Consider the following 26,487-nt stretch of genomic DNA (forward strand, 5'->3'; position numbering starts at 1 on the left):
GCGTAAGAATATCATTTTCTTCACTAGAAGAACTCATTTTTATAGCGAGCGTAGATACGCGTTTCTTATATTTTTTAGTCAAACACAATTTACACTATCCAATTCAGTAAGTATTTTCAGATCCCGCCTTTTTTACTTTTTTTACCACTTTTAAGAGGCGTTTTTCTGTTATTTGCTTCAAACCGACTCTAAAATTAGAAGCGTTTTGCTAAAAAAACCACAAACAGGTACAAAAGTCAAAAACGCCTTAAGCGTGAACTGAATGGATAATAATTGTTAAAAAAATGAAGTGAATGGTTTTGTCATTTATTTATTTTTTTAACAAGAAATTGGTTCTATAAATAACCTAATTTTATTTTTGAAGGAAAAAGTTGCGCAAAAAAAGACCTTTTATTGTTTTTTTTATGTTTTAAATGATACTCATTGCTGTAGCGAACTGTCACCAATGACAGATGATGATAACAATGAAACATTGTAGTAGTGGTGGTTCAGGTGCTACAGATATTGCCTACTTTCCAGCTTGGTTTTAGACCATCTATTGCTACATTTCCGAACAGTGGCGTGAAAAGAATTTTTTTTATCAATATTAAACAAAACCAGCATAGACTACGTATAAAGGTGATCTTAAATTGATAATCATAATATTCAGTCTTTTTGGAATTAATAACTACTGGGCAAAGTTGCGTCATCTATCTAAGTTCAATAATACCAATTATGCGTCGTGAATAAATGAGGAAAAAATACAGATGTTAGAGTCGATGACAATGGAATGATAAGATTAGATAAATAAAAAGTTGAATGCTTAGTTTAGTCAGTAGCAATGTATAAAATTAAGACACATTTTTCAATGACGATTATGATAAATGTAAACTGAAAATATGATTGGTAGTTTCATTTGTTTAATAGAATTTGTTACTCAGTTCTATCATACGTCATATATTCAGCCAACTGGCTGATAAAGCATACTAATATATTATCACATAAATCGATAGTTGGGTTTCCTGTCTCCGTCCAAAAGAGATACAGACAGAAACAAGCAAAATAACATAATTTCATGTTATAATATTTTTCAAACTCGAAGGGTAGGATGACACCTGTCATCTCCATATAATTTATAACCTAAAACGCCAAATCTCGCCAAATTGTATTGAAATGACAGCTGTCATCCTACCCTTCGAGTTTGTAAATATTACTGCATTGCCGTAGCAAGTTATGCTTGACGCCTACATACTTTTTCTTTCTTTTTATTAAACAAATGAGAACAGCCGTGAGATCTAGCAACTTTGTCAACGGATGTTTGCACGTCGGCGATAAGCTAAGCTTCATATGTAGGTAAGTATATGGAATGTAGGACAACTTCTAAATCTGGTATGATAGCTGAATATGTCACTAAAACTAAAATAATACACTCCGGACCGGATAGAACCAGAAACTCTTCGTCCGCTAAAATATTTACTAACAAAAACTTTTTTTAGCTATGTTTCATTTATGAAAATATGATAAGTAAAATCTTGTATGCCGGGATAAAATTTGGCTAACAGAAGTTGAACTTAGCCAAATTCTGTTCAGGCATAAATGCAAGACATATCAGATTTTCATTAAATGAAAAAGAAGTTGAACTTATCAAATTCACTAAAACATTAACGACCGAATTATGTAGTAGGTACATTGCAAAACCCATTCAATCGTATACCGTTTGAACTTGTTTGTCAAATGTAACTTACAATACTGATGCCGCGTAATTTTTGGTTTTAATTTTACGACAGTGACAGCTATGCACGTATTTTAAAATCTCCATATTAAAAAACAAAGTGGGCAAAGTTGCGAGCTCTCACGAAAGATGGCGATTACCTTGATCTGTCCAATATGCTTGGCATGCCAAGGGGAAAAGTAGCCCTCAAGCTCCTTCGCAGTGATATCCGACACGCCTTTCAGTTTAAGTCTCTCTTTTATCATAGAGTATGCCGTTCTAGAGAACACAAACACCTGGAGTGAGAGCATAGACAAGATTCACGATTTATATTTTATAAAAGTTTCAAATTTGGAACGTGTACTCCGCTAGTGGGCAAAGTTGGACTGGAACTTCTTTTCGTGTTATTTTGTTTTATAAAAACGTAAGTTTAGGCCAAAGTATTGTGTATTAGGTATATTCAACTACATACATCATTCATTACTTTTACCAAGTTTTACATTCGAATTTAACCGTAAACTTGTAATAGTGACTACAATTTTATGTAAGATAGAAATTCAGTAATTAGTTAAAACAAATAATTTCTTTATCACTTTTTCTCGTTATGAGTATAGCGTTGAAAATCAAGATTTTAATTCTCATTGCTCATACGAGTAAGTAAGTACTACATATTTTCTCTTTTATTACAATTTTACCTTCTATTAGGAATACAGACCCAGGCGAGAATGATAAGCTGCAATGAATGGCAGGATTGCAATGGTAAGAAGTAATGAATTAATGTGATGGGTAGATATTTGAATGGCCAGGCTCAAAAATGGTCAGAAAATGATGAACACAGAAAAGAAGTTTTGATGACGCTTATGATGAAAATTGGAAAGCACCCTCATGAGAAATGATGATGATCCATATTTTAAAACACTTGAAGGAAAATTCTATCGTAACTATTATAAAAATAAGCTACTAATTCGTTAAAATATACTGAATTCCGAAGCTGCTTTTCCAACAAACTTAGTATGATTTGGTATGATTTACCATGGAACAAGATTAACTACAGCGCCATCTTATATTACCAGTAGCAACTAGTTAATAGTTCTGCTACTCGCCGCAAGATGGCGCTGCTGGTCATTGTTACTTATCAGCCACACAGATGGCGCTGCTAACTCTAAGCAGTTCAGAAAGTGTTCGATAGAATTTTCGATTATTTCAAGTGGTAACAGCGTCCGTCCAAACCTTGACCGCGCCGATGTGTTCGGCGAAGAACGGCGAGAAGAAGTTGTTGATCTCCGCCGGCGGGATGTTAGTGACGCCTTTGGACTTCACACGGTCTTTGATACGGGAGTACACGCTCCGCGAGAACACGAATACCTGGGCATAGTCATAAAAACGTGAGAAGTTAAAAGGATTAAGCCTAAGCTATACATACAATCTCACATCGGAAAATAGGTACCGAATTAGTAGTAAGTTTTAAGTATGTAGTGTTATTGTTGGAAAATTCTTTGAACTTCTCATTAGGTATATTAAAATACATTAAGCGCCACTTGCACCATCTCACTAACCCGGGGTTAACCGGCTAAACCGTTAGTGGGATGGTGCAAGTGACGCTAAATTAAATAAATTATACATTAAGTAGGTAAGTATATACTTTCCTACCTAAATTATTTTTAATTTAAAAGCATTTTCAAAAAGAAAATAAGTAGGTATATTACAAAATAAGTAGGTAAATATATACTTTCCGACCTATATTACTCCTATTCCATTCTATATTATTTATTTATTATTCCTATTCCTATCTCCATCGGGTATCATGCAGCACTTGTTTGCGGCAATCAAATATCTTAGTAAAATACTTATATACTTTATTTAATATAATTAATAATTATTACTTAAGTTTTCTTTGATAATCTCTAATCATTCATTCGTTTCAGTATTCTATACATCAAAGTCAAGTTCAACAAACTAGATTATCGCAAAGTTTTGAAAACAATCGTCACGTTTTCGATCACGTCCTGCTTCCGTCCTGCTTACTCAATATAAGTAGGAAGGAAATGGATGTCACGTGGCGAAACAGTGGCGCAGACACGTGCTTTCTCACGTTTGGAAAAATTTACTATTTATGGCAGGAAGATTTTGATTCGTGACTTGTGATAGTTGTGATCTTCATTCAATCGGCCGTTGTTCATATATCGGCGGCCGATCGTAAGATCAGGCAAATCGTAAAATTCCTAGGCATATCGTAACATGTGAAAATCTTTGACTCATTCCCTGAGTCGACCGCGGGGCTCCTATTTCTGGGCAGTTTGCCCTTCGGGCATCTGAAGCAACCTAACGAACCTATCATTTTGGTTTAATGTGACTAATCGTCAAAACATTACACAGGAACATTACGATCTGCCTGATCTTACGATCGGCCGCCGACGCATATAATATTCTAGTTGTTCATACTCTGGCAAACCCACTTTGTCAGTAAAAATGAAAAAAACCGGACAAGTGCGAGTTGGACTTGCCCACAGAGGGTTACGTACATTCTAGTATTTGTTGTTACAGCGGCAAGTGAAAATCATCATCTGTGAAAATTTCAACTGTCTAGCTATCACGATTCATGAGTTACAGCCTGGTGACAGACAGACAGACGGACAGCGGAATCTTTTAGTAATAGGGTCCCGTTTTTACCCTTTGGGTACGGAACCCTAAAAATGTAGGCGCCAAGGGTTGAATTAATTCCCATAGAAAATATGAATTTCGCGCAATTTTCTACTGACATATTGGGTGAGCCGGATTAGAAAAGTAATGCTTATAGTAAAAGTAGCGATATCAGACCTGATACAGCGAGTTCCCCGTAATATAGCTGGATATGTAATGCGAGCCATATTTCCTGATGAAGTCGGCTATGGATACCGTGTCCCCGATGGTGGAGTCCTGGATAGCGTCGAAGACCACGTCTTCGACCGGTATGTTAGTGGGCAGGTCGCTTAGCTTGGCTGTTTCGCGATACCTGGAAGTTTACGTTCGTTTTATAGATAATTTAACGTCACTCTTGGAGTTGCAGGCATCCATAGGTTACTATCAGTTATAGAGAATGTACATATTACTCAATACATTTATTGCACGTAATGGTTACAGAGGTGGTAACTATATACATATTATAATTACAGAACACATTACCCTGTTGTACCCTGTTGTTCATTATGTACCCTGTTGGGCGCAGCAAAAAATAAGGAGAGAGGCACTTTTGGAGTTGCAAGCATCCATATGTTACCATCAAGCGACTATCTACTACTAACCCAGTAGTCCCAGTACCCCAGTAGTTTCGGAGATAAAGTGGGGGAATGGTAATATTTTGGTTATTTTCTTTAATAATTTCTATCCTATTTATTTTAAAATTATAAAAAAATATATTTGAAATTCTCAAAATGAGCTCTTTCATTTGACGTATAACACGATATAGTTTGGAAAACTTTAATTTTTAACTTTCTCATTTATGTACACCCCAAAAGTGGCCCCCATGTTTAAAATTCATTTATACTACTAACTACATAGGTACTTACTAATTTAATACTAACCAACTTGATCGACGACGAAAAAACTAGGAACGATCGACCATTTTCGCGCCAAAGTACCTTTTTTTTTCTAGCTAATTGCCGAAAATTGGATAGATACCTTAAACATGATATAGGTACGTACCCTGTTTAGTATTAAGTACCTTAATTTTGGGCTTTAGGACTGAAAGGATACTTGGACCAGGGGCAAGCTTAGTACCTTGAGACCCTGACGAGTACGTAGCAGTGGTCGCCCGTAATGAAGGAGGAATTGATGCCCAGGTTCCTCGCCATGATGTCCGTGGGCCAGCCCGCTGTGAACGCGCGCCATGGACGTTCTAACCTGGAATGGTGGTGTAATGAGGTGTATATTGACACTTCCATTAATTTGTGACACTAGAGTCGGTCCAAGAAGTCTGCAGCGGATTTGATAGCCCACGCAGTGCAAGTGTTATTTATACGTCATAATTTCATAGAATTTTGACGTTTGAAATAACACTTGCACTGCGTGGGCTGTCAAATCCGCTGCAGACTTTTCTTGGTCTGACTCTATAAATATTACAACACTGAAGAAAGTCAAAGAAATAATACATTTATATGCGGTTGGCAACTGTCAAAGGTTTGCATAGATGGCGTCATCATAGCTTGCCTCTGGGCATAAAATTCCATTAGAAAACAAAAATTTGACACATTTCTAGAGCCACGACATTAAAAAACATACAAAAATATTTCTAAGACCATGATCACGCCTCAAGAGAGGCATTGCTAATGTTGCTATCCGTCGAAACTGCAATCAGCGGTCCTTCAACTCCAAATAATACAATCATAGTTGCAAATAGAATTCACAAAATTCCACAATGACCGCAAATCAATAGCAATCATTACAAAAGGATCGATCAATTCAGTTTTCATTTTCACAACATTTGCCTTCGTTCCAGAAGGGCTTAATTTACTTGTTTTATACAAGCATAATGACGTTACGCATTTCCTATTTTATCGGCGCGAATGTTTTTTATTCGATTTAGTAATGAGTTCCTTTCAACCAAGTAAGTATGGAAGCGTTATAAACATAACGAATCGAATCGACAAAGCAGATGTTTATGAAATATCTAAATCCTGTTTGATATTACGTAATAACAACAGTTATAGGTACGAGTTATAATCTTCTAATAGTGACACTCTTAACTGATCATGGTGAACCTTATGTTTTGGCAATAAGGTATATCTACGAATTGTCAGTAAACTGCGTGGACGAACAGTTCAATAGGAAGTCTTAGATAGGCTACAAACCGCTATTTGTTATGGTTACCTCAATAGTTTACCTCATAAATAGGATTAGACATAGAAGTGTGTAGTAATAACATTGCACAGTGAAGTGAATATAATCTTCAAGAAAACCTGGGTGAATTGGTGCTTAATTAACTTAATTACCTCATAAAGTCATAAATATGATAAAGTTCGGTATCGGTTCGTCAACAGTGCTAGAGTTAGACCAAGAAATGTCAGCCCACGCAGTACAAGTGTTATTTTAAACGTCAAACTTCTATGAAATTATGACGTTTAAAATAACATTTGCACTGCGTCTATCAAAATCGCTGCAGACTTTTCTTGGTCTAACTCTATCGGTTTTTACGACCTGAGGAAATCTGTCGACCTTAAACCTTACCTCTCAAAACTAAAATCCCTAAAGTACGCCTGCAACAACTGCTTCAGGTTATCGCAGAACTCCATATGGAAGTCTCCGTCGAACAGAGTCTTGGGCTGCCGCGGCTTCGGCGCCACAGAGAGCCGCTCCACGTCTCTGAACACGCTGACGGTGGGCTCGCGGAACACCCAGCCTTCCGTGTCGTTGCGGGGGACCACTCGCATGCATATGCTGAGGTAGCCATATCTGAAACGTGAGGTTTTGATGTCAATTTTTTAAGTTTTGGAGAACTGGGTGAGCTATAGGCAGACATTTGTTGTGATAAGGCAGTTTTTAACAAGCCATTAATAATAGTCTCTTTTTTCTGTAATTTTGACATTTGTGTTTGTTAGAAAGATACCAAATTAACAGAGGTTTGCTGAATCTCATAAATTATTGCTCTGCCGACTCAGGGTAGCGTGGCGGCGCAAAAGACCGGTAGCCATAAGTTCGATACGTAACGTACCTCATTTTTCGTAACCTTATAATTGTGGCTTACCGGTTACATATCAGAATACCGAAAACTGATTTACCTAATGTTGAATCACCTATGCTTGATTCACCTATTTTTAAATTACCTATCGATCATTTTACCTAAACATTGACTGACCTAAGTTTATAATACCTAAGCTTAAATAACCTAATGGACGAAACACCTAATGCACGATATACCTAATGCACGTTTTACCTACTGCACGTTTCACCTAAAGCTATTATACCTAATGCACGCATCACCTATAGCTGATATACCTAATGGACGATACACCTAAAGCTGATATACCTAATGAACGATGTACCTAAACTTGATTTACCTAATGGACGAAATACCTAAAACTGTTAAACCTATCGCACGAAATACCTAAAGTTGAAATACATCCTGAACGAATTACCTAATGCCTAATGCACGGAATACCTAAAGTTTATATACCTAGTACAAAATTCATATCATTTTGCGGAATGATCAAGTGGCAACTCCACCCAATAAATCGTATGATTTTCCAACCTTACAGTAGAAACTGTTTGTTTGGAGAACAACTTAAAAATACACTTTTTGTAACGCTACTTTTTAGGTAGTAGAATGATTTTGTAAGTCTAATACAAAATTAGTTATCTTATCAAAAACTTAACATCATCATCATCAAAGTTTTTGGCACTGTTTGGAGTGTTTGGTCGCAGTTAACCTAACACGATCTGATCGACTCGATCGACACGATCCCGACTCTGGCAAATGACTAGACCTTATATTATAATATAAAATGGTAAGCCAATTGAATGATTTGGCTAAAAAAATGTATACCAAATGTTGTATGTCCTAATAATATTCTACTAAACAATAATTAGGTATATTTTTGATTTAAGGTACATATTTCGTTCATTACGTGCATCAACTTCAGGTATTTCGTGCATTAGGTATGTTAACTTTAGTTAATTCGATCATTAGGTATACCGACTTTAGGTAATTCGTGCAGTAGGTATGTTAACTTTAGGCAATTCGATCATTAGGTATACCGAGTTTAGGTATTTTGTGCGTTAGGTATATCAACATTAGGTGTTTCGTGTATTAGGTATATTAGCTTTAGGTATTTCGAGTATTAGGTGTTTTAACTTTAGGTAAATCGAGCATAGGTATTCTGAGCTTAGATAAACCAATTGTAGGTGAAACGTGTGTAGGGACTGCGTCCTACATTCGCCCAAGCTTAGATGATATTAAATAAATTAAATTTTAGCTTTTCCCGTTATACGCAATGTGCATAGCACACGTAACGGTAACTTAATTTTATGAATTTTATGATGGCTAGCCGTTAGGGATAAGCTTGTAAAAATATTGTAAAATGTATTTCCTTTTCTTTGCCGGCACTGACTCTTTGTTTATCCATCTTTGTTTTATTTCTTTGTCGGTGTCCGAATAGCTATTGTTAACTTACGTAATAAACTAATTTGTACCCAGCGTGAGAAATGCTAGGATCAGGCATGTGCAAAACCGTTATCGGTCCTGTACCGCTATCCCGATGAGCCTGTTGCTTACCTGCAAAGTTATGGTCATCAGGATCGCGGGGAGTCAGAATCAGTTCTGAGTTAGACGTCAACTCGACAAGTTATCTTGTACCTTTATCACGGGTCGAGCTTGATCTTATATCGCTCCCTAATACTTGTTAAATAATGTAATTTTAGTTAGTTTAGTTTTCTTAGTAGTGTTAATATAGAACAATTATTTTTCCCGGCGTCTAAACTTTTATTTACGATACTCCCAACACCTTGGTACGAATACCAAACCCCACTGCCAAATTGGTGACCCCGACGTGATAGCTATAAACGGCAGTATTGGTTAGTACATGTGTTGTGGACATAAACTTTAGTGCTTTTAGTGGACTTATCGTGTATAGTGACTTTTGTGGTGAACTTTTAAAATGGCTAGCGAAAGTGCGCTTCGTTTGCCCGCATTCATGCCTCGCGACCCGGTGATGTGGTTCTCATTGGTAGAAACAATGTTTAGCAAGGCCGGCGTCGTCGACGACGTTAGCAAATACCTTCATGTGGCGAGTGCGTTAGCGCCACATGATGCCACAGAAGTGCGCGATATACTAATCGCCCCGCCAGATAACGACAAGTATGATGCACTTAAGACCGGCATCATTAAGAGGTTAGGTGCATCACAAGAGGTGAATACACGCAGGTTGCTCGAGCGAGAGCACATAGGAGACCGCAAGCCCTCGCAGTTTTTGCGGCATCTAAGAAGTCTCGCTGGATCCGCGGTGCCAGACGCATTGCTTCGTACGATGTGGCTGGAACAGTTGCCGCGCCCGATGCAGATGGTCCTAGCTACGCTGGCAGAGCAGAGCTTGGACAAAGTTGCAGACGTCGCGGATGCAATCGCGGACAGCACTACGCCTACGCCTAATATCGCGACTACGGAAAATCCAGTGATGGAAGTTTTAGAAGTTCTAAAGAGTGAAATTGCTGACTTGCGGCAACAAATGAAAGCTTTGTCTCTCAACGCAAGTGCGCGACACAGAGGCAGATCACGCTCGCGTTCGCGATCTCGACCTCGCTCAAGGAGCAACTCAGCAAGCGGTATGTGTTGGTACCATGAAATTTACGGACATGAAGCGCATAAATGCGTACCGCCTTGCGCATTTAAAGCAGCCGACAATGCGGGAAACGCGAGCGGGAGCCATTAGTGGCGAATGGTTGCCCAAACACAACAACAACGTCACGACGAGTATTCATCATGGACAAAAACTCTGGGACCAGGTTTTTAATCGATACTGGAGCGGACTTAAGTGTATATCCTCGCAGCCTAGCCCCTCACAGTGAAGAATCTTTGTACGAGCTAGTTGCAGCGAATAACACCCCGATCAAAACTTACGGTTTCTCCACGATGACCCTAAACCTCGGACTACGTCGAGATTTCACATGGCGATTTGTTGTTGCTGACGTGGCTAAGCCGATAATTGGTGTAGACTTTTTAGGTCACTATGACTTACTAGTCGATCCAAAAAGGCATAGACTGATAGACGCCACGACAAACCTTACGGTCACCGGTCAGGTAGCCGAGTTCGAGTCGCCGCTATCAATCAAAACAATAGCCGGGGACTCGCCTTATCACCGAGTTTTAAGAAAATATAGCGACATCACTAAGCCCGACGGTGCCGCGGCAACACAAAAGAAGCACAACACAAAACATTACATTGTGACGAAGCCGGGACCGCCAGTAGCTCAAAAACCTAGAAGGTTAGCGCCCGATCGACTTATCGCCGCGAAGAAGGAGTTCGACGCAATGCTAAAGTTAGGCATTGCGCGCCCGTCACAAAGCAGCTGGGCATCGCCACTTCACATGGTTCAGAAGAAGGACAATGGATGGCGACCATGTGGAGATTATCGCGCGCTTAATGACCGCACATTACCGGACAAGTATCCAGTTCGGCACATAGAAGATTTTGCCCAGACTCTTAGTGGAAAAAAAGTGTTTTCAACCATAGACCTAGTGCGTGCGTTCAATCAAATTCCAGTGGCGGAGGAAGATATACCCAAAACGGCTATAACTACGCCATTTGGATTATTCGAGTTTCCATATATGACTTTTGGACTCCGTAACGCAGCTCAGACTTTTCAACGATTTATGGACGAAGTGTTACGTGGTTTAGACTTTTGTTATTGTTATATAGACGATATTTTGATTGCTTCCAGTGACAGTGACGAACACTTAAAACATTTAGAGACCGTGTTTAAGCGATTAAGTGACTATAGTGTAGTGATTAACCCTTCTAAGTGTGTGTTTGGTAAGGACCAAGTTGAATTCCTAGGTTATTTAGTGTCTGCGGAGGGCACACGCCCGTTACCTGGTAAGGTAGAAGCTATACGCTCCTTTCCACTCCCGACCACAGCGAAGCAATTGCGACAGTTCTTAGGTATGCTAAACTTCTACAGACGTTTCTTACCTAACGCTTCAGCGCATCAAGCTAGATTAAACGACTTACTGAAGGGAAACCTTAAAGGTAAAGCGCCGATTCACTGGACACCTGATAGCATTAAAGACTTTGAGGCCTGCAAACAATGCCTCGCCGACGCAACAATGCTGGCCCATCCTCAAGATAACGCTGACCTGGTGCTATTCACAGATGCGTCAGATAACACGGTTGGCGCCGCACTTCAACAACGAGTGGATGGCGCATGGCAACCGTTAGCATTCTTTTCTAAAAAGTTGACAAGTGCTGAGAAGAAGTACTCTACTTATGACAGAGAGTTATACGCTATTTATGCCGCTGTCAAACAATTTCGACATAATTTGGAAGCGCGATCATTCACAATATATACCGATCATAAGCCTATTGTGTATGCATTTGCGAAGAAAGATAAACAATGCACTCCAAGACAGTTCCGCTACCTGGATTTTATCGGTCAGTTTACAACCGACATCCGACACATTAGCGGAGAGCAAAATATACCTGCCGATGCAATGTCTCGCATTGAAATCGATCCAATTGAACGAGGAATTGATTGGAAGGATTTAGCCTTATCTCAGAAATCGGACGACATTTTATCATCGCTACTAAACAAAACTGATTCGACGCTACAGCTTAAGCTTGTACAGTTACCTGGGCTCGAAGAAAGTATTTATTGCGACATTTCTACTCCGTCTGCCCGACCTTATATTACTGAGCCTTTCAGAAGGACTGCTTTCAATTCAGTTTATCAACTTTCTCATCCAGGAGCCAAAGCTACTATCAAATTAGCTACGCAGAAATTCATCTGGCCGTCTATCAAATCAGACTGCAGAGAATGGACTCGAAGCTGTTTAGAGTGTCAGCGTGCTAAGGTTACGCGTCACGTGTCAGCCCCTGTCGGATCATTCGCACCGCCTTCTACTCGCTTTGAACACGTGCATATAGACATAGTTGTAATGCCAATTTCAGAACGATGCAGATATATTTTAACTTGCATTGATCGTTTCTCTAGGTGGCCTGAAGCTATACCTATTGAGAATCAGGAAGCAGAAACTGTAGCATGGGCATTTTACTCAAATTGGATCACACGATTCGGCGTACCTCTTCGTGTCACTACGGACCAAGGCCGAAATTTTGAGTCGCATCTCTTTAGAAGCTTAAATAATCTGATTGGTACGACTCAACTGCGAACTACTGCATATCACCCAGCTGCAAATGGAATGATTGAGCGATTTCACCGCCAATTAAAAGCTGCGATTAAATGTCATCAAAACGACCAATGGACACGAGTTTTACCTACAGTTATGATGGGTATTCGCGCAGCATTCAAGGACGATCTGCAAGCTACGCCCGCTGAAATGGTTTACGGTGAAACCATTCGCTTACCTGGAGAGTTCTTAGTACCCAGAACAACCAGCGATTGTGATGCATCGGATTTCGTCACTCAATTAAAAACTAGCTTTTCTAATCTGCAACCCGTCGCAGGAACTCGACATGGACGTAATAAAATATTCATATTCAAAGACCTGAAGACAGCTAGTCATGTGTTTGTCCGTGTTGATGCCCCTAAACGAACCTTGCAATCGTCGTATGAAGGTCCATTCGCCGTTATATCAAGAAACGATAAAACATTCGTCATTAACAGACGAGGACATCATGTAACCGTTTCGGTGGACCGACTGAAGCCAGCCTACGTACTAGCAGATAACATTGAACCGTCGCACGAGTTCCAAGACGACTCAGCACAGTTCATTGTGAAGCCAACAACCTGCACTACAAACAATAATGCGAGTACAGCTAGAGCACCTGCACCGATTGTACAACAAGCGCCGCCTATTAATGATAACGTCACCAGAACCAGATCAGGTAGACGAGTCCGTTTTCCGGATTATTACCAGGCAGGCCTCAAATAATTAATGTGTGTAAATAGTTAAGCTTAATTTACCTTTTTCCGTAATATGTTTTTGTATTATTATTGTTTTTATTGTGTTTTCACCGTGTATTATCAATTTATCATTAACAATAAATATTGGTTGTAGTAGTTATTTTAGCGTACACGTACATAGCACCTAAGCAAATTGTAACTAACAATTTTATCCACTGTACATCTAGAATTGTATTTTTACTATTTGTGTTTAGCTTTACTTCATTCCTTTTTAGTTTGTAATATGCTTACCATTTTCCATGTGTGTGTTTTTACCAATTGTTCTTTCATTTCTGTTTTTCTATCGTGACTTCATCACTGGTAGGGGGGTACTGTAGGGACTGCGTCCTACATTCGCCCAAGCTTAGATGATATTAAATAAATTAAATTTTAGCTTTTCCCGTTATACGCAATGTGCATAGCACACGTAACGGTAACTTAATTTTATGAATTTTATGATGGCTAGCCGTTAGGGATAAGCTTGTAAAAATATTGTAAAATGTATTTCCTTTTCTTTGCCGGCACTGACTCTTTGTTTATCCATCTTTGTTTTATTTCTTTGTCGGTGTCCGAATAGCTATTGTTAACTTACGTAATAAACTAATTTGTACCCAGCGTGAGAAATGCTAGGATCAGGCATGTGCAAAACCGTTATCGGTCCTGTACCGCTATCCCGATGAGCCTGTTGCTTACCTGCAAAGTTATGGTCATCAGGATCGCGGGGAGTCAGAATCAGTTCTGAGTTAGACGTCAACTCGACAAGTTATCTTGTACCTTTATCACGGGTCGAGCTTGATCTTATATCGCTCCCTAATACTTGTTAAATAATGTAATTTTAGTTAGTTTAGTTTTCTTAGTAGTGTTAATATAGAACAATTATTTTTCCCGGCGTCTAAACTTTTATTTACGATACTCCCAACACCTTGGTACGAATACCAAACCCCACTGCCAAACGTGCAATAGGTAATTCGTTCATTAGGTGTTATGAGCTTAGGTTAATTGATCATTAGGTATTTAAAAAAATAGGTAAAACGAGCATAGGTGATTCAACATTAGGTAAACCGATTTTCGGTATTCTGATATGTAACCGGCTTACCTCATAAATATATTGATGGCCTTACCACGCCGACCTAGGAGTCTAACGTGGCGGCGCAAAAGACCGCTAGCCATAAGTTCGATATACCTCATTTTTCGTAACCTCATAATATTGACTTACCTCATAAATATATTGATGGCCTTGCCGACGCCGAGCTCGGAGTCCAGCGAGGCGGCGCAAAGGGCTACCGCCAGTAGCGCGGTGAGGCCCCGCAACATGCCACACGACGATGGGACCGCCTGCAAAAAAGGAATAATATTGTTAGAATTAAACTAGGGGTCAAATCAAATATTTTTTTATTTTATATTTTCATTTGTGTTTTTAAGAAGTCGCACAGTTATACAGGATGATTCATGACACGTGAGCAGGACTGATGCTGCACACTCTGTAACTGATAATTGATCGATCACCGTCGTATTTAGGTGAAACAACTACACTTTTTCCTATTTTTTAACTTTTTGCTGAGAGCAAATTTAATTCTCTACAATCATGGTCACAAGACCTAATTAATAAACATAAAACCTCTTTGAAGAAAATAAACTGTCAAACTTGAGTGAGATATATGTTTTCAAAAGTAACATGACAGTGATGACATTCAATTTGACACAGAATATTGGTAGTTTAGTATTCAATTTTAGGGTGACCATGCATGTCGCAAATAAATTAATAACTTTTTTTCAACACGACTAAAAAAATAACGTTAACCTCACTAATACTCATACGAAACAGTTGCTTATTTATAACTTACGAAATGCGCAATGTTAGTCCTGCTCACGTCTCCTAAATCATCCTGTATATTATAAAGTAAAATAAATGTCATATTATAGTTAGAGTATGTGCGGAGAAAGAAGAGTCGTAGAATGTATTGGATCCCATACATTTCACGACTCTTCTCATTCCGCACAGACTTAAAAAAAAAGTGGCAGACGGTAATGGGGCGCAAAAACTTTTGGTATAGTAGAAAATGTGAAAATCATATAAACGCCATGCCTGCAACAATGACCATTCTCGCTGTCGACAGTCTTCTTTATTTACTTCGCTACTACTTTTTTAAGTACCTATAGCCTTAGCCACAATGATTCAAAAAGAGCAATATCAGGTTACTGTACCACATGATAAGACATGAAACCCATTAAAAATAAATATATTAGATATTAGATAAGTAAATTTACACATACAGTCGACGTCAGATATATTTACATTTTTCGTCTTATTACAAAGGAGTAAGGTGCAAAAGTGTAAACATATCTTTGACCTCGACTGTACAATTATAAAATAAAAAAAATAAAAAAGCAAAAAGTATTGTCAGAAGTGGGATTCGAACCCACGCCCTCAGAGAGGACCAGAACAGCTCACACCCGTACAACGGGCAAGGTAAACCTTGAGTCTGGCGCCTTAGACCGCTCGGCCATCCTGACAGTTGCGGTAGAGCTCGAAATTAGCCAACACGTTCGCGCGCACTAGTTTACACGTCGTTTCGATAGATGGCGTTAGTAGTTATAAACTGATTAGCCGAGTAGCACTTTTTTTTGTCGTTTATGTTGAATGATGTAATATTATAATTCATTCTCATATCACGTTTATCTGATATGGACTAGAATAATAAGTGTGAGAATATTTAATATAATATTGTTCGAAATTATACTGTTCTCTTTATTACTAAACAAAACCACAAACGAAACATTGTCGTCATAATATTTCGACCATAATGGAATACTTTAATCGGGTTTCATGAGATAAAATATTTGGGCAAGTACACAGTAATTACGAATGGAATCATTGATAATGTGGCCATGCACTTTTGCAGCTGCGTGTAGGTACATCTAAATTAAACTAACAATAACTACTAATTCAAATTAAACTTAATACAAAGACCAAGATCGCACTCCCACACTGTCAGTTATTCAAGTCAAGTTCAAGTCAACGGACAACATAATAAAACACTATAAACACTATCATGTCACATTATGTTATATATATATTTATGTAACGTTATGACAGTCAGTGTGGAAGCACCATTAAGTCTCATTTTGTTCGATACGACTCATGTGAGCTGAGGGCCTACCGCGAACCACGTACGACGTGTTGCCTCCCTGTCACACTTACGTACGAATTTACAAGTGAGACAGAGAGGAAACACCTCGAACGTGGTTCGCGGTAGGCCATCAGGACACAGCGGTTGCAACTGCACAAATGCATATCCTAACCCCACCGGCGCCAGAATCGATTGTCCACTTGAAGTACTTGAACCAATCAAATTGTCATCTGATTATAAATTGGCTAAGTGCGAGTCGGACTGACTCACGTCTTGGTGTAGGGTTGTCATATGAAAATTTGCAATATCCTGACTAAAGGGGTCCACTGATTAACAGTCCGCCGGACGGTGTCGGCCTGTCAGTTGTTCGGAACTGTCAAAATTTTGTTCTAACTGACAGGCCGATGCCGTCCGGCGGACTGTTAATCAGTGGGCCACTTAGTCCGACGTCACCCTAAAAATTCTGACATCCCATCAAAAACATTACATGTAAAAAGATGCAAGTCTCGCAATGCAATTCTTCTACTACAAAAATGTTTTGAGATGTTATGTGAAACCAAGTCGGTTATTTTAGTCAGTGCCAGGGGGTGTTAAACCGTATCAATAAGATAATCTTTAATTTTTAATACGTATAACGACTTGGCCTTTGACGAGGAACTTTGACGTACAATAATTTTTAAACTACAAGTTCAAATTGAATGATTTTGAGAATATATCTAAAGCATGTTAAGCCCTATATGTCACTGAAAATTCAGGGTTCTAGCTTTAGCCAGCACACAGAGTCACTAGATTAATTAAGTATGTAGTAGGTAATGTAAACCAGCTCTGCTGGCATGGGTTACGTTCTCGCGACAACGCAACTTATGCTAGACCGCCAGCCGTCTGAATGTGTCTCAATTCTATTTTTTTAAAACGACGCATTTGCTAATAAACTGTTTAGAAGTTTAGTTCCGGCACAGATGGAACAGCGACAGATCACCGACTCGAATTCTGAATGGCCGGTGACCACAGCCCTTGGCCTACTTGCAGATAGCAACAAATCTTGCGTAAATTTTTCATTTCATATTGACGTGATCTGGTCCTGGCAGAATATCAGTGCCTCTCCCATAGGGTGAAGCGTAATACTGAGCCAGAACCCTTTTGTTTTGCTGCGACGCACACAGCATTCCTTGTGTGAATCAATATTTATTTGTATTTTTTTCTTTGTTTTTCCATTTTTGTAAAAATCTGTATGAATCTTATTTGTGTTTGTATTTTCTGTCCTTTCTATACATTGATTGTTTTTTTCTGTCATTTCTGTATTTGAATATTATGTGTGTATTGTGGCAAACAAATAAACAGATTATCTATCTATCTATCTAAATATAGGTATAGGTTTATCTCGAAGTCTCTCTTACACTAAACTTAGTCGTTTACACGATCCACTGGCGATGCACCATGAAGTATGAAGTGAGCCAAGGTTCGCATTCGGCACGCTGAATAAATCACGTAATTCTGCAACCATTACCATTTAGCCGGATTACAATTTTAACAACTATTATATTGATTTTATATTAGTTAGTTAGACTGGGCATTTTCCGCAAATCAACAACCATTGTGCCTATTTTGCGTGAAAACTAGTCACCCCAGCTCCTCCATGAAACCTTGCAGTCTTCAGGTTGCTAACTGCCTCCTTCAGTGTGATACATTTTCATTTTACATATATAGTAAGAGTTTTTAAAATTCCATGTAATAAATAGTAATGTAAATGTAATAAATTTTAGGTACCCTAAAATTAAAACTACCTACAAAACTAAACTAACATTTGAAATAAACCTACTTAAAAATTAAACATGATACATTATTATTCCGTAGGCTCTCGCACGCCATAAGTACACTCACACACTCAGAGACATACACGCAGCCAAGTGTAACACGAGTATCATGTAAACATCCAATCAATGACAGGTTTTTTGAATCTGAATGCCGCTCCGAGCGTCATGCTCGTGGCGTCATTGGTATCACAATTATTTTATGGTATTATGCATTTACTGTTTTAGTTTAGGTATCCGCGTTAAGGCATAAATTACACATTGTAAATTTAAATTTAAATATTACACTTTGTAAATTAAATTAAATTTGTTCAAACAATAATATGACAGCTTACTGTAGTACGAGTATGTAATTCACTACAAAATTGTACTATTTTTTGTGAATTTAGTCTTTAAAAAAATTCCGGTGTATTTTTAATTTGTTGTCTTTTTTTGACAGAAAATGCGAACTCTATATAGAGTTACCTATTCTGTAAAATATACGTGCAGTTTTACTGTATGTCCTATCATACAGAATTCTCTGAATGACGAATACGTGCGGTATTTTTGTAACCCAACGGAAAATTACATAAGTACCTATACTTTTTATTATAGTTTGCCCCAAGATGGGCTTTCGTATTTATTCAGCCCAGAAAACTTACCAAATTTTATCAAAATCTGCCAAAAAAAACGACAAAAAACATCGGCCCGCTTAAAAGATTTACACGATCCACCAACGATTCTTGAAGATGTAAGCCAAGGCTCAGAGTTACAACCTGAATGAACAATAATGTAGCAACCGTTTACAACCGGCCGCGCTCGTGCCGGCGGTTGTCGTGAGTTATTTACTGGCATTTGTAAAGCCTGTCATATGCCAAAGAGCCATTGATTGTAATTAACATTCAACCACAATTCAAGTACAAAGTAGTTATTTCGCTTTATTTATTTATTTAATCTTTATTGCACAAAAGAAAAATCTTATAGTACAAAAGGCGGACTTAATGCCATAAGGCATTCTCTACCAGTCAACCTTAAGGCTCGCCGCGTTGCCACGTTGAATAGCGATGGACAACCTTTGCATCAAGACCCGGAGCGAAGGTCATGACCACTCTCTCTTAATCGTCAGGCCACATACCCAATAAAAGACTAAAAGACCAAGAAGTACAAAGTAGTGTATGTTGCACCCAAACCACAGAATAAATAATAGTGCTAGTCTCTAACAAAACGCGTCTGTTACGATCAGGACAGATATGGCCGCTAGGTGGTGACTGCGCCACGCGCGGCTTATGGCTAATAGCCACCAAAATTGGTGTGAAACGGATGTACTTTTATAGCTACCTGTTGCAAAGCGACGAAATCGCGGAGTGAGCCACGCCTGCCCAAACTATGTATTGCACGTCACATACACGTGTGGGGTATTAAATGAAAGCAGATACCACATATGACTCTTACACTAAAGAAATCAAAATGATGTAAAAATAACTGTTATTTGGATTTGACAACCAAAACAACCAAAAAGTTGTTTCATACCAAAAAGATAATCATTTCAATTAATCTTTATTGATAATCATTTACCAACAAAGTAACTGTAATAAATCGCTGGCCCAATATTACAAGGTTCTATGTTTCATTTTTATCGAACTGAAATTTGAACATAGTCATACTGACATTAGGTTGAATTTCAACTAAATTGAAAATGTAACATAGAACCCTGTAATATTGGGCCAGCGAAATGTCCTAATAAACCACTTAGAAACAATTACCGTCCGCTTTGCGTTATCTAACCGTAAAAACAAAAAGCGACTAAACAGCTGATTTAGAAGCAGTTTCTTTTTTTATAGCTGCATTATTATGACAGTTCGTGTCGGTAACTACACTGTAGTGGGTAATCGGCACGAGGTTGGGTCATGAATAGTAGATCGATCGATATAATAACTATAGCTTTTATCATCATCATCATTTCAGCCTATATACGCCCCACTGCTGAGCACAGGCCTCCTCTCATGCGCGAGACGGCTTGGGCTATAGTCCCCACGCTAGCCCAATGCGGATTGGGGACTTCACATACACCTTTGAATTTCTTCGCAGATGTATGCAGGTTTCCTCACGATGTTTTCCTTCACCGAAAAGCTAGTGGTAAATATCAAATGATATTTCGTACATAAGTTCCAAAAAACTCATTGGTACGAGCCAGGATTTGAACCCACGACCTCCGGATTGAAAGTCAGACGTCATATCCACTCGGCTACCACTGCTCTCTTATAATTATTTACAATTATTTGTCACATAATTTCATTATCTAGATAAAATTTTAAGTAGCGTCAAAATCATAGGATTCATAGGTAAGTAGCGGATGAAACAATATGCCAAATGCTGCTAAGGAGGGATCAAAGTATCACTTTTTTTATGATTATTTCTATCTTGGGCGTAACACACTTGAATCCCTCACTCAGGATTCAATATTAGATTATAGTTTCTTTTAGGATTAAATATACGCCCTCGCCGTATATATGTCATTTTGTCACCTAATAAAAAAAAATTTAAAAAAATGACTGAATGAATGTATCTCTACAGTTCGCGTTCAAACCTACATAAAGGTAAACGTACTAGTGCTGGAAATGCTAATGCCCAATAGATGATACCCTGCTGTCACCTCTATTGACAATGACCTAAGTTTCAAGATGACATGTACTGGGACCGCGTCAGGCACCACTACGTTTACCTTATCTACCACAAACCACAATCTAATCGTTCTACAATGACATCTCAAAAGAAGCGGATCAGAAAGTAGATACTTTCTGATCCGCTTATCTAATAGCTTTACAAAAAGAGATATGTCCAATTGTCCATTGTCCCTACATGTATAGTCAATTAGCCACAGCAGATACTTTTGAACGCGTAATGTAATAGAGTTAGACCATAGACCAAGATAAGTCTGCAACGATTTTGATAGCACACGCAGTGCAAGTGTTGTTTATAAATACGTCATATTTCATAGAAGCTTGAAGTTTAAAATAATACTTGTACTGCGATTGTTATCCAAATCGTTGCAGACTTGTCCTGGTCTGACTCTATACATTATTTAGGTGCATAAAAGTAGGTAGGTATATAATTATTTGGGTCGATCAACTATTATTGTTGTTATTCTGCCCCATCAGCCAGGAGACAATAGTAGCAACTTTTCTTAGAAGAGCTGCTGTATCGGGTTCTACAAACGTGCTTAGTAGATGTCCCATTATGGCCTTATAACTACCAAAAAATCATTCATTTAAATACGAAATAAATAGTATTTTTCAGAGTGACCCAGGAGACCGTAACCATGGCAACTAGTGACAAGAAAAAGTTGATTTGTGCGGCAGATATTTAAGTACGTTGTCTGATCCCCTACTTTTGATTCTGACTATACGTAGTTGTGTACCCTTTACGTACAGTCAACAACAGAGCTATGAATACAGGCAAAGTGTCAAAAATATGTATACAGTACTTTATTGCCTGTACATTAAGGTCGTGTATACATATTTTTGGCACTTTGCCTGTATTCATAGCTCTGTTGTTGACTGTACATGTATTACGTAGTACCTATATTTGATTCTACTGACACTACAATGAGATGACAATGGTGCTTGCAAAAGGACGCGCGAGTTGACCCAGCCTTGCCCTCGCGAAACAAATTGAATTACGACCGGTCTGCGCCGGCGCAGGGCGCTCTCCGGTACACGGTGTAACGATTAAATCAACTCTCAATAATACATCCATACCAAAAAAAAAAAATTGTACCCTTATTTATGCAAATAAATATTTTTGATTGATTGGGTGTCTCTACTACTTATCACTGCTAAGAACATAACTATGACAGTCGCCATCAGATATATCGGAACGGCCAAGGTGCTTACAAATATGTGCACACAGCTGGGTACCGATATGTAGTTGATATCAAGCTGAGTAAAACTTTCAGTGACTTTGAATTTACACGTTTATAAAAACAATTTAAACTAATAATATTGTGAGCGTTCTGAATACGTTTATTTTTCCTTCTTCTAATTAGTTTTATATTTAGATCTAGAGAGTTTAAAAAATCACCTAAAACAGGTTAACACAACAAGTTGTGCAGCAGGAAGGCGCGGGCGCAGGTGCCCTGATTTAGGAACGGTGCTATTATGTAACTATACTTTCAAACTTTCTATAACTTTAATTATTATTTGATTTTATCCAGAAATATTTGAAGTGTTAAAACACATTACACTTGCAACGTTCACTAACCCGGGGTTAACCGGTTAAAACTGGCGTTACCACTGTTACCAGCACAATTTGACACTGGGTTAAGGGTTAAACCGGTTAACCCCGAGTTAGTGGGATGGTGCAAGTGGCGCTAAATGACTCAAAGCTCAGAGTACACACGATAGGTGCATATAAAAATTACAGTAAGTAGGTACAATACAGAACACTAACATTAGTTTAAAATTAAAACCTTGGACACGTTTTTCGAGACGTCAAAGACGAACCTAAATATGTAGATTTCGTACATGTTCAAGATCCTTCACTGCAAACTAGATACGAAAAAAGTGTTTTTTAGACAATGTTTAAAAAAAATCATAAAAACATAAGTATTTTTTTTTTCAAAATCTGGTGGACAAACCCGGAGGTAAAAGATTGAAGAACCGATAACCGTTTGTCTTATAATTCTATCTGTAGTGCAAAAAAAGGAGATACGATTCAAAACTTGTCAATAATCGATACAAACTTCGGGTAGCTCCCTGGCCCCTTAAATGTCGAAAATACCACTCTATCGTATAGAAACCATATTCCCTCAGAGTGCTCAACCCAATCGCAGTTAAGCAAATGGCAATCAAACTTTAATAATCTAATTAACCTCAATCATATCTTCTCCATTTAAAATGGCGTAACCGCCGTAATTCGCCTTAGGACTTGCGCCCTTTTGTATGAGGGCAATCTCAAGAGCACTCGAAAGCATAATGCATTAGCAGGAACGCATTAAGATCGGTAGCATAAACAATTTGATCCTTCTCGGAAGGGCTCTTCAAATTTTTTAAATACTTTTGCAAAATGTTTTAATTTTTTTGCAAAATGTTTTCAACTTCGCTTTTATTTCCACCCTGAACACAATATAATAATACATTTTAATCCAAAGTACACAAGATTATAGGTATGTTGAATAATTTTACGGTTTAGACTCACTTGTTTTTAGTCACTCGCGCGACATGTTTCGGAGAGCCTAGGTCTCCTTTCTCAAGCCTTTTTTTTCAATTATTCAATGTTAGTATGTCTCACAATGGTTTAAATTCGATTATAGGTATGTCTTTGATTTTCTAGGGCTTTTAGGCGATTGATTGGACAGGTAAGAATGACACTTACGCACGTATACAGTCAACTGTAAAAATATGGGTCTACAAATCAAATCATCTCAAAAATATGTCCCATAACTCTTATGTCAGTGAATTAAGAACTATGGGACATATTTTTGAGTAAGTGGTCTACACCCATACCCATATTTTTACAGTTGACTGTACATCAAATGCCCGACCGGTCGTTGTAGTCATCGTCGTGATCAGCGTTGATGATGATGATGACCCGGAAGCCAGTGCCCTCTACATGGCAACGCAAGTTACATTCCTTCTATTTATAGAGGCAACAATTCCACTCGGGCCACTCCGGCGCATCTGGGGGTAGCGACAGCAAAAAACGTTTTCCAGGATAGTTAATTAAATAAAAATAAAAATTTCTGTGCAATTTATATTAGTCTCGTTTAATTTTATATGTTTTGAAAATAAGGTATACCTATACTGCAAAACGTAATTCAAGACCAAAAAAAGTAAGAAATGTTGCCACTTTTTTACTAGCGCGTCTTGTATTTATGTACAAATAAATAAATAAAAGTACTTTTTTAAATAGTAGGAGTAAAATTACTAATGAATAAATTATCTTAGCTTGATTATTTATCAAAAGGAATTCACGATTTTAGAAACTAATTATTGCAATGGCAACATTGTCTCACTTTTTTTGGTCTTGAATTACGTTTTGCAGTTTAGTAACGAAATACCTTGCGGCCATTCAATAAATAAGTTTTTTTGTCAATAAATACAATATAACAAGCGCTTCTTAATATTGCATTGTCCCTGTCTTTCATAAAGTACACCAATATACTACAAAATTAGGTTTGACAAAAATACACAATATATTTTATAGTAGTAATTGTTTCAATATCAATTATGAACGCCCAAGTCTCGTTTTAAGTAATTACAATTCGAAAAAACGTGTCAATAATTACCACATAATTAGTATAATTACCTATTAATCAATTAACAAAATGATTGCGGTTAGACGAAATTTGATTGAGAGATTCACTGATTGCGATTTAATTATTTAAATAATTTAAATAGCGCTTGCGATTGGCAAAAGTGAATTGATTCGTATTGGAGTATCGCTTTGATTAAATTTACGCCATGAGGAACAGCCATTTTACGAAATACCTACACAGCAACAAATTGGTCCATGTATTCCACATTTAATAGTTTACCAGTTGCTTCTTGGTGAACGAAAACATCGCGAGGAAACCATATAACTGCGAAGAAAAAAGGTGTGTGTGTGTATGTTAATTATTTAATAATTGTATTGTAGGAAGATTTAAAATTAACATACACTCTACCGTTTTACTAATGCGGTTGGTAAGAAGATATTAAAGTCAGCTACATAGACTGGTTAAAAGTTTGTCTGCTTGAAGCTGATTTGTGTGGTCAAAAGTCATCATCATCTCCTAGCCGTTTTCGGCCACAGCGACTTTCTACCGCTGAGAGCGTCGCTGGTGCGCTCTTAGGTGACTGACGTAGCCAATATTTGCAGCAAATGTGCATGTGCATATGTGTAAAATCTATATCGTTTCTAGATCTATTGACTGACGTATCCTAAAGTTCAAATCTGGTCGTATGTTTATTGTGTGTGTGTGTGCAACAAATAATCAAACAAAAACTATTTTGCTGTCCGTAAGTGGTGTCGAGCCGGATTTGACGCGTTAGCATTTAAGTCCTAATTGGATCCCGTGTAAATATGCTTCAAAGGGATAAAAATACACCATAAAGACCTCATTCGTCATAATATGGGGGCTAACTGTGAAATCGTTTTAATTGGGTTGTAAAGAAATTAAGATTTAGTTCACTAATCGTTTTGGAACCGTTCAGATGGTGGAATAAAGACATTGCATCGCTAATTAGCGGAAGCAGTTATAAAGTTGACCCAAAAATTTTTTATTAAGCTATGAGCTTCATCACATATGTTCCTTGAGTAATTCTAAGCATTTCAAGCTGCTGGGAGGCAATAAGAAATGTGTGTCTACTCGGATTTGTAATGGATTCAAACTTTCAACCCCTTTTTAACCCTGTTAGGGGATGAATTTTACAAAACGCTGAAATTACTTTTCCTGTCTTTTAATAATATCCCCAAATACAAAGATTCAAGTCCCGCGTTCGAAAATTTTTTTGATATCCATACAAACTTTCAACTCCTTTTTCACCACCTTAGGGGATGAATTTTCAAAAACGCTGAAATTAGTTTTCTTGTATTTTAATAATATATCGTTTTACGAAGTTTCAAATTCCTAGCTTAAAATAAAACTTGAACCCCATACAAACTTTCATCCCCTTTTTAACCCCCTTAGGGGTTGAATTTCTCAAAATCGCTTCTTATCTCTTGTACACTTTATAAATGTAATCTAGTGTGCAAATTTCAACTTTCTATCTTTTGTAGTTTCGGCTCCGCGTAGCAAAAATCTCCAACCAAATTTTTCACCTTTTTACGTTTTTCTTGTAAAATTACTATGAAATTGAAAAAACAAATATCAGCAATGAATTCTACGTCTTTGGTTTATACGAAAATGATACCAAACTTGCCCTAGTACCCACCAGGATCAGAGTAGATTTTTTTTAAAGATGACGGATGGCGGCCGTCTTTGTACCCCACCCTCCCCCCTACTTCACGCTAGAAATGCTTAGAATTACTCAAATATCAGATGTGATGAAGCTCATAGCTTAATAAAATTTTTTTGGGTCATGTATGGCAGCGTTACATAACTGACTCCAGTAAATATATTGGACTCATCGTTAAGTAAGTGGTTTATATTAATCCGATCAATGGACTTAAAAATATACTCGTGCTTACCTGACTTATTATAATGTGAACTCATGTTTAATTAAAAACGTGAAAAAGGTTCTTATTAAAGTTTTTTTTTAACCCCCGACGCAAAGAGAGATGTTATAAGTTTGACCGCTATGTGTGT

General features: G+C 37.9%; 1 protein-coding gene and 1 non-coding gene across 2 annotated transcripts in view; both read right to left on the minus strand.

Moving 5' to 3' along the window:
* The window catches only part of LOC134670948 (torso-like protein), an 89,513-nt gene that overhangs the window by 2,042 nt on the left and 60,984 nt on the right, over positions 1-26,487 (minus strand). The window contains exons 2-6 of the mRNA XM_063528782.1: positions 14,496-14,614; positions 6,893-7,117; positions 5,447-5,569; positions 4,508-4,682; positions 1,852-1,986 (exon numbers count right to left, since the gene is read on the minus strand). Of these exons, the coding sequence (XP_063384852.1) occupies positions 1,852-1,986; positions 4,508-4,682; positions 5,447-5,569; positions 6,893-7,117; positions 14,496-14,593 (756 nt within the window). The 5' untranslated portion in view covers positions 14,594-14,614. The remainder of the gene's footprint in view (positions 1-1,851; positions 1,987-4,507; positions 4,683-5,446; positions 5,570-6,892; positions 7,118-14,495; positions 14,615-26,487) is intronic.
* Positions 15,679-15,793, minus strand: Trnal-caa (transfer RNA leucine (anticodon CAA)). The gene is made up of 2 exons: positions 15,756-15,793; positions 15,679-15,723 (listed from the first exon to the last, which is right to left on the minus strand). It is a non-coding gene; the product is annotated as a tRNA-Leu (tRNA).

This window comes from Cydia fagiglandana, chromosome 14 (assembly GCF_963556715.1).
Source record: "Cydia fagiglandana chromosome 14, ilCydFagi1.1, whole genome shotgun sequence".
NCBI lineage: Eukaryota > Metazoa > Arthropoda > Insecta > Lepidoptera > Tortricidae > Cydia > Cydia fagiglandana.